General features: G+C 40.2%; 1 protein-coding gene across 1 annotated transcript in view; it reads left to right on the top strand.

The window, feature by feature from the left end:
* The first annotated feature begins 680 nt into the window (after positions 1-680).
* Positions 681-10309, top strand: part of LOC143027071 (uncharacterized) — a 59586-nt gene continuing 49957 nt past the window's right edge. The window contains exon 1 of the mRNA XM_076187991.1: positions 681-1029. Coding sequence (XP_076044106.1) covers positions 805-1029 — 225 coding nt within the window. The 5' untranslated portion in view covers positions 681-804. The remainder of the gene's footprint in view (positions 1030-10309) is intronic.

Genomic DNA, 10309 nt, shown 5'->3' with positions numbered 1-10309 from the left:
ATACTTGTGTGTGTGTGTGTGTGTGTGTGTGTGTGTGTGTGTGTGTGTGTGTGTGTGTGTGTGTGTGTGTGTGTGTGTGTGTGTGTGTGTGTGTGTGTGTTTATTTACCTAGTTGTATATTGCGGGAAGGGGAGCTATGTTCGTGGTGTCCCGTGTGTGTGTGTATGTGTAATTCAGATTCTAATGTACAAATGTGCATTCTTTATATAAATTTATGGTTCTGTCAGATAAAACAGAAAGAACGTTGTACACAAATTCTTGCCTGCTACCAAGGTGACCTAATTTGGATCACTACTGTGATTGAAATCACCAAAGTTATTTAAAAATCTCAGTGTAAAATAAATTGCAAATTCGCGCTCTTACTTAACCTACGATCACTGAAGAATTGGAAAATGTAGAAATAGTCACTGGATAGTTTGACTAATTAGTACAACATTCCTTCATGCAGTTACCTCTGTCATATTTCAAAATAACGCCAACTCCACTGTCGGACGTATGATTATGAAAATAGAATCAGCTCTGCAGTCTTTGAAAGATTCATCTAAAATGATTTCAAACTTAACACTAATAAATAAATATAAATAAAGATAAATTGTTTGTATAGGTCGTAATAAGTGTTGTGATATATACGAGAGTTTGGACAAAATAATCCGAACGTTGATATTTCGCTCCATTCCCACCCGCACGGTTCCCTAAGACAGTTGAGTTGTGACAGTGAAGGAGTAGGGTTGTTGGCAGTATTGCCTTGGGAATTTGTCACATACTGTATAAATTTTGTCCGAAAAAAACAATATAGCACACAGTATGTCAGACCTCCCCGATAACGCCCCAGCCCCACGGTTGTGCCACATCACAAAATGGGCCGACTTTGAAGGATACGGCTTTAATTTACATGCTGAGAAGAACAAAATCGGCCAGTACATCGGGGTAGTCGACAAGCAAAGCCCGGCAGAGGCATCCGGGTTGCTAAAGGGCGATAGAATTATTGAGGTGAATGGTGTCAACATCGCAAATGAGAATCACAAACAGGTAAGGAAGAGTGAATAAGGCGGCTGGCCGCAAGTGTGTGTGATTTGTCACAGGTGTTTTCATAAATTCCGATAATTATTCTTGTATTTGGATACTTGTTATCAGGTTGTAAAGTTACATAAATCTTTAAAGGCATGATCAGATGTGTTTATTTGGCAGTCTAGTGGTTCACAGCGTTAAAATAGTGGAGTTTGCTTATGAGGATAGTGGGAACAGTAAACTCTGCGTCCCGTCTCTATCACCATTTGTCAAACTTCGTTTTAAATTCATTGAGGTGTTCGCCGGATGATTACCTTGGGAGATTATGAAATTGGGAAAAAAAATGTAGATAGATATTTTATCTTCGCGTTTGGTCGTCTGTTGAGCTTCCGCCCCTTGGCTTCGTTTGAGGAACGGCTTGGGAAGTCTCACTCCAATTGTTCTCAACCAATAAATAAATTCCATAGCATTGTGGCTGGATGATTGCATATGCCAACAGCATCCTGTGCTCCTTCCAGAATTCCTGAAAATGTATTGTAAAAAAAATCCTTAAGCTCAATATGTATCTTTGAACTGCTAATTATAAGTGCCCTCTGGTACAACCATATCATATGTATCAACATGTAAAAGCTAGGTTTGACTACCATGGATTTAACAGAAATTATACAAGTTCTACGTAATCTTCCATTAATTGAGTACTGTTTAGTTGATTTAAGTCATCCTTCGTAGGGTGTCCTGTGCCCCTTTGCTTGGTCCAGCATAGCTTTGCTGATTCAAGGAGTTTGAATGGGGTGGGGGGGGCGTAATGCGAGGTCTGGAACTAGTGAGGGTTGTTTTAGTGGAAGTTTAAGGAGTGAACTTGAAGGTATTGTGAATGTTCTTACATCTCCCTTAGGGAAAAGTCCTTTTTATGGGGTATGGGGGGTATTGAGTTGTCAGGGTGACTTGACAACTAAAGGAATATTCTTTTTTAATTTCGACTAAGAGGGCTGGTTGTATGAAAGTGAAAAGGTGCAGGGGTCGATGCAAAGGAAGCAGATATATATATATATATATATATATTCTTTTTTGGGGTAGGGCAGTTGTGCTTTCGCAGAGGCTGGATAGGTTACTTGGCGTTGAGGTTGTGTGCTGGAGCCAAATGATGTTTAACGTAGAAGCGTTGGGTTACATTTTGCATAGACCAGGCCTACTTTATAAAATGTGCATGGTTGATATGGAATTGCTGTTATTCATGTCCCGCCAACCTGGTTTTGAAAGGAGTGGGCTCGCTGGTGGGTACGAGTTGGATCTGAACTAGTTACGAGTTGACACCGTTTACGTCACGAGTATAGATGTTGGGAGGGTTCTGATGGTGTGGAGTACGATAAACCCAAGGACTTGGATGAAGTACAGAGTTACATAGATCTCAAAGAAAGCAAATCTACGAGTGAATACATCAGAAAGAGGGACGCGAGTGAGCTTTGTAAAAACTAATACCGTGAAGGATATTGGCGTGCTAATGGATGACGGGTTCGTAGACCATCTCAGAGATCAACAAGGAGGGATAACATTTTTGGAATAACCAGGAGGACGTTCATACATAGACACTGCGTTACTCTCTGTTGATAGCCTCATCCGGTCAAGGATGCTGAGGCTCCGAACGACAAATGCCACAACTATGGTGAAGATTAAAGAAGCTGCTCATTTTGTTTTTTCAATGTCGAAATTTACTGAATAACGGGGTAACTTTCAGTGTTTTATACAATTGCTGATAACTGAAAGTCGACTGGTGTGTGAAAAATAAAATAAGTAGGCACTCCACAATTCGGTATATTTTCGTATAGTAGAGTCTGCTTTTAAAACTTGTGTATAGACAGTTGCAATGACAAATCTTGTATAACAAATGGCCATATCGATTAAAGAAAAACTGAGCGGTTTGCATGAAATTTTTTTGATAACTTTATTCTTAAATATTTTGTAAAATAAAACAAGAACACTGATTTGTGGTGGAGTACATTTTGCAAAAGGCAAAGATTTGCCGAAAAGGCGAGATTACAAAAACAGCAGTACATGATAATCTGATATAACTGATAGTAAGTAAATATGATGATATAAAATGTTATTTAGGATGGTGTTCATGAATTGATGATCCAATTTTTTTGTTTCTGGTTAGAAGTCTCCCAGAACCTCTTATGCCATGACAGCGCAGGGTACCTAGTCCCATCACTCCATCCCACTTTGTTAACCTATTCACATGGGAAACAGTGACAGAATTCTTTCCTCCCCCTACCACAGGGGACACAGGTGATAAGAATAAAACTTACTTAAAGGATTGGTACATGACAGATTTAAGGGAACAGCATAATGGAGAGATACTTGTAGTACAAAAGTAGCATCACTACTCGAGTAGATATTTTGTTATAAAGTAAACAAAATGAAGTGTGGTCCTAGTCTGAAGGGGTACTATGTAATTGCTAATGCACAATAACTTTCAGTCATTATCCCAGTATGTAGGGCATGTTTGTGTATGGATGATATTTTGACACAGCCTGAAGGTATCTCTTCCCGTCTAGTCTATTATTCATGTGGGGGGATGAGGTGAGAGGGTCACTGTGTAAGTGAAGCAGCTGCTCCTGATGTACTGTGCCTTGCTGCATTGCTTCTGACATGGGCAGGAGACAGGAATGACCCTTCAGGCATGAGGAGTTGAGCTGAGATGGTAAATAGGGTGGTGGGATGGGAGTGGGTCCATGCCTTGTGTGGCCACTTCCCTTACAAAGGGGAAGAAACCCTTGGTATATAGCAATATGAGATAGGGATGATCCACATCTGCAATTTTAAACTAGTAACATATGGTGTAATGTAGGTTTTAGAGGGATGTATATTTAAAGGTGAAGAATTTAAATAGTTCTGTTATTTGATGATATTGAGCTACTTGAAAGATAAGAACAAAATATATTTACATATTGAAGGAACAAAGGTATTGAATATTGATTAAAGGTAAATACAGAGAAGAGTAAAATTTTAAAATGCAGCAAAAAACAAGACGCATAAGAGGGATAGAAGCTAAAGTAAATATCTTGGGTTACGGTTACAAATTAGGATAGTTATATGAAGCAAATGGAGGAAGTGCTAGAAAATTTGGAATATGGAAATAAAGAAGAGCATGAATATCTAAAACAAATGGAAAGGATAAGAAAAGGAAAACCTACCAGGAATTGTGTAAATCCAGAATGAACAGCATGCCATTGGGAAAGATGCATAAGGAGGGGTACAATTTGTGTTGAGTAGTGTTGTGTGTCGCCATAGTCTGGAGGATCTAGATTTCATGTTCTGGTGCCCAGTATAACCAGGGGAGATGGATTTTTTTTTTTTTGAGAAAATAAAACTTATAAGATAAAAGCAATATACACCTTTTGAAATAGAAAATGAGAAAAGAAGACCCCAATGAAGAAATGGGAGTGCCATTGAAAAGGCTGTTTCCCAATAAATGTAACCTATAATAACCTAACTTGTATATTTTGAAGTGTTTGTTAAATCTGTCTATGGCCCGACTGGATGCCAGCCCCAGTGTATCAGATTGGTTAGATCATCTGTTTTAGTGGTACAGTATCAGTGTTTGTTGGAGGGGGAAAATAGTCTTAAGAAAAAGAAAGTATGGTTATGTCCAAGTGGCTGTTTCCAGATAGCTCATGTTGTTTGCAGTTTGGGGGCAGGGCGAAGAGGCTGCCTGGCATTAATCAGGTTTTCAAAGCTGGTAAGGTGCATTAAAGACACACTGGTAGAGAGGCAGGACCACTAGAGTTTTAGAGAGAAACTGCAACGAGTTGATATAGTCTGAGAGAAAGTTGGAAAGAAAGTTATTTTTATTAAGAAAAATGTGCACGTGTTCATTTAATTTTAATGTACATTGATGAAATGTTCATGGGGTCCCATCTGTTTATCAGTCCTTAACTTTACTTAAGTTTGTTGGTGGACTGTATTGTTATAAAATGTGGGTAGTCTTGGTTTATAATTTCTCTTCATGTGTTGTCAGTCAGGGTTGGAAATGCAGTTCTTTATTTTCCAATCATCATGTCTTACACTGTCCCCACCTTAGCAACATCCAGACAACCTGTAATTATTGTCCTCATTGTTTTTGCCAATTCTTCTTATTCCATTTTATCACCCTTGATGCTTTTCACTGCCATCATCACATTTTTCCTCTGTCGTCTTTGCTCCATACATTGTACTTTACATTGAGTTTGGATTTGGCAAGTCAATTTCATTCTTTCTGCATTAGATGGTCATTTACCTCTAATCCTGCTGATGGGGGTCCATGTTTTTGTAAGGCTATTTCTAAACTTAAATTCATTTCTTCCTTTTCTCCAGGTTTTATTGATTTATATATTTAACCACCACATCTTTTGATCTATCATTCCAATAAATGTTGTCTGTTTTTCATGATTTTTTCCTCTGTTCCTTCAAATTTTCTTTTCTCATTCTTTTTCTTTTAAATCTCCTTACCCAAACATTCTTTAATTTGTCAATAGCTGCTTGATGGTGTCCATGTTTTCATAATTCATTCAGTGTATGTATTTGCCTAATTGTAGTTTACATGACAGGAGCAATGCTCATGGGGTCCCGTATCCTACTTGAGTTTATCATACCTAGCTTTAAATTTATATATGGTTCCAACTTGGTCTATATCCATAATTTCATATCACCATTAGATATTTTGTATTGATACAGCTTGGGCTATTCCTTTAGACATGTAGTCTTTCTTAATTTGTGTCTACCTAATTGTATTTTCTTAATTGTAGTATACAGGAAATTTGCAGCACCTGTGTGGTCCTGTCTCTTGCTCTCCAGTTATCATACCTAGCTTCAAATTCATATATCATTCCAACTTGGACTACATCTCCATGTTCTCTCATCATACTTAAATTTAAATTTGTGTATTGTTCCAGTATTGTGTGTTTGTTGATTTGTTTTCAATGATGGATAAGTTAGAAACTGTTCAGAGGTCCCCATTTGGGTCACCCTGACTACCCACATCATGTATGAGTAGTCACCCATTGGAACCAAAACAAGCCTGCATTAAATTGATCCTGAAGTTGTAATATGAGCTGTTGCTTCAAGAGTAATTTGTTTGACATGTGATGCCTCACTTTTAAGTCAAGAATTTGTGAAAAAAATACTAGAATACTGGGAAACAAGTGAATTGCTGAGTTTTATTGAAATATGTCAGATGTTCTAAGTGTTTTTCTTTCAACATGTTTCAAGAACTTAAGAATGAAGGAGACTGCATGAGACCTTAGGCCCACACTAGTCAGTTTAACGTCTCTTACCACCTGGAATCCATATCAATAGAGTTGTCCAAATGTCTCTTAAACCAATAGTTTAGCACTGACTGCATGGCTACTAAGTTTATTCCATTCATTAACCACTGTTGATAACCAGTTCTTGCTAATTTTCTTCGTAAGACTTAATTTGTCTAAAAGTCCTACCGTGCTGTCTTCCTATGAAGACCATGTTTGCATCACCCTTGTTAAAGCCCTTGACCCCTTTTGAATACTTCTTAGATCGCCTTGCACTCTTTCCAGATAGTGTAAGTTAACGTGCCTAAGCATCTCTTTGTAGGGTACATCTCTAAGCCCGTGTATAGTTTTGATCATTCTCCTCTGTACTGAATTAATATGTATTCTATAGTACGGAGACCAAAACTGTTACCACATAGTCATGGAGGGGTCTAACAATCTGCAGATAGTTTAATAACTACATTTGCACTTGTGTTTGTATCAGTCCTAGCAAGGAATGCTAATGTCCTGTTAGCCCTATTCCTGGCACTGATGCACTGTTTCCTGGATTTAAGGTCTGGACTTGCTAACCTCTAAGTCCATTTCACATTTTGTTTGCTTTTATATGGCGTTAACACACTGCACCTTGAGATGTTGAAGTCCATTTGCCATTTCACCGACTATGCAAACGATTCATTAAGATAAAGTATATTCCTCCGACTTAATATGGGGTCCTATTTTATTTAGTGTCATCCGCAAACTTACCGTCACTATTAATACAATTGACAAAGTCGTTTATATACAAAGTGAACAATAAGGGAAGTAAATGTTTATTGCTGCAAAACCTTAATTTAAACTGTATTTTTTGGAAGATTGGGGGGATACAGACAACACCAGTGACCTTGGCCGTCCGTCCGTACGAAAAATCTTCAATTCGCATGGTTCTCTCAACCCATACTGCTTAAATTTGGACCCATTGACTATGTTCTAGTGATGACTGGGGGCCCTGGTCATCAGTGGCTAGTGTGAGCGGGGCTTAATGCGATTAATGAAAGCAAGTGGAATATGGTCGACAGGTGTGATTGTACCAATAGAATGAAAAATTACCCTGATGGTTAGTGCACGTAGGTGGTGCTGTTGGCAGAGACAGTGATGGTTGATCACAGAAGGCAGTTAGTTGGAAGGTAGTTTAGAGTGTATGGTAGTTGATCGGGCAGTCACGAGTGATTGTTGCTGTAGCATGGGCACTGGTAGGCTGGTGCACGAGATAAGTTGTTGGGCAGCTTAGCCATGAGTTTTTGAATGCTTCATAAGTGCGTCCACGCGCGATGTGTTGTATGCATGCGTTAAACCATTGCATATACATGTATCTATGTGATATGGTTATGTTCATGTGGAATATACATGTTTGTATCATGTGTATGCATTAAAATTTACATATTTGTATTTGTGGGCACGGGGCATAGATGGACAGATTTATCTAGATAGCCAGGACAAGATTTCGAAATGTATTGCCATAGCGAAGGAGTAGATTTGGAAGTCGATGGCCCCAATTCTTTGAGCGTAGGTTCTTCCCTTCCCTCAGCTGAATAAAATTCGCAGCGTTAAGGGATCACACTGGGCTGTTTTCCTCCCACAACCTACCTCCAACTTCTGTTTGAATGATAAAATACTACTTCGCTACATAAATCTAGACTTCCCCAGAACATTTGAACAGTATACCTAATGTGTCAAATCGTACAGGTTTACAATATTTTAGTTCATCACTCAGCTTTGTTATATGATGGCGGTTAGATACTTAGAAATTTTGAAATGTAACATATAACCGGAGTACTTTTTACTCTAATTCTCAACTGTCGGCGATGGTGAATCCTGTGGAAGCCCAGTGTGATAACCCCTTCAGGAGGCAGAACAAAATCTATGAACGAGTCGTATTAAAGGGCTCGGGCCTGCTTTCAGTCTGGGCGTTTGATGTCTAGTTATATATTCTGCTTCGACTCAGGCAGTACATCCTTATTAAAAGCAATTATGCAAGCGTACAGAAAGGTTAAATTAGGCGTAGTTGTATCTATATTAGCCATGTTTCAAGTTGTTTGTTGATGAAACATAATGCTGGGGCCCGTGTGTGCCCGCGCACACGTCATCCAACAGGATATCCGGTGTCGTCCTCCCGTCAGGCGATCAGATAGATCAGCAGAGGTCGTACAGCAGCAGCAACAGCTGAGTAGTCAGTCTAGTGTTCCTTATGTTTACTGTTACTGCCCAATGCATCCTCAAAAACTTTAGTAAGGCCGGATTGCTCGTACCCTCACTCGGATGTCGCTTGGGATGGATTCTTTCAGTTGGATATTTTACCTGTGCACTCTCTCTCCCTCCCCCCCTTTTCTTAATCCCTCTCTCTCTCTCTGGTCCCCTGCTACCCCGACCCCTCAACCCAAAGACGCTCTTCGATGCAGTGAAAAGTTGCCAGGGAGCCTTTTAGTCTAACGAGGTCATATGAAAAATACGACACGAGTAAAATTTTGAACCATCTAGCGTGCCATCGCTTCGGCTGCAAGTTTATTCTATTTATTGTTGGTCGTTAAAGCAAATGCTATTGAATTCAGTTTTGGTTGCATCACCCCAATGAGTTGAAAACGCCAAAATATCGGACTAGATTATATAATTGGAGAATAAAAGAAATAACCCCACGAACATTGCCTTTATCCTGCATGCTACAGTCAGTTAAATTAAACAAGCACCCACACAGTATGAATAAGTTGTTAGTTCCTTCCTTGAAATAACAACTAGGGTGGACTCGAAGTGGCGTCCGTTGTTACCAGCCGAACATAGGAGAACTTCCACAACCTCAGAAACCCAACCACCCTCTCCCTCACCTTCCACTCATTGAGGCACTTGGGGAGTTATCCCAGACGTGCAGTGCAGCTTGGGGGAGTTGCGCGTGTGTAAAATATCCCGTTCGCCTTAAGGCACTAGCTGACAGATGTATTCGAGGTGGAGCTAAGGTATCAATATAGCCATTCAGTGGAAATTGTGCCGGGAAGGATCCGTGTAGGTGTGTAGACTCCGAGCTGAAGGTGTTTTGCAAGCTTTAATAGATAACGTGGCAACTGTGCACCCGGGCAGCGGTGGTGGCCTGCGCCCGTCTTCACCTGCGTGATCCCCTCCACCTCACCTTCCTCAAGGAGTGATGCCTCGGTTGCTCCTCGACGGAATTTTAAGCCAGCGTATCATACCATACACTTTTTAATTAATTTGATCAGCCCTGGCACTGTCTCCAGAGACCATGCCATTTCAGGTTCTTGTCATAGGACATAGGTGGCGGTGTTAAGGGGAGGCCAGTTGAAACTCCCATGGCGGAGACACGATAGGGAGGTGGAGGGTACTGTTCCTCTGGCGCAACGGTTGTAGCGGCAAAAAGCGGGTGGGGGCGAATTGAGAAAATTCAGGTGTAGGTACTGGCCGTCGATGCTCTCGTAGATGATGAGAGTGACTGATGCATCCCCTCCTCCCCATCTCGCATGGGCTTTTGCTGATGCTGCTACTGGTAATGATTATTTGCTGAGACCTATTTTTGTTGATGGGAAGCTGTCAACATAGCTGGCAGAAGGCTTATATCAGGTTGTGATGATACTTTATATTTCAGTGTTTGCCTCTGAAATATGTTCGTCTTCAATACCAAATGCAACAAAGAATTTTGGGGAAAGGGGTGTATTGACCGGTGTTTTCGTATATGCTTGTCATGCGCTGAAAGAGTTCGATTTTCGTTGATGTAAGCGACCTTCACTTGACGCCCAGCAGAAAGCCCGCCAAAGAACTGGAGTTGACGCCCAACCTGACCAACGACTTTGAATCGCAAGGCTCTGAAATGTTTGAAGCTCATATCTGGAAATTGAATTTTGGTGCATTCGTCACTGTGAACGGTTCCAAAGTAATTATTCAATGTCTCCCGTGCTTCGTCTTTGTGCTGCATTTTTTTTCTCAATATTTTAACCCTGCAATGTTGCTCTTTAGTTATACATTATGAAGCTGGTAATCAT

Source organism: Oratosquilla oratoria, chromosome 7 (genome assembly GCF_046742065.1).
Source record: "Oratosquilla oratoria isolate Oo_2021 chromosome 7, ASM4674206v1, whole genome shotgun sequence".
Taxonomy (NCBI): Eukaryota; Metazoa; Arthropoda; class Malacostraca; order Stomatopoda; family Squillidae; genus Oratosquilla; species Oratosquilla oratoria.
This window is presented reverse-complemented; position numbering and strand designations above follow the sequence as displayed.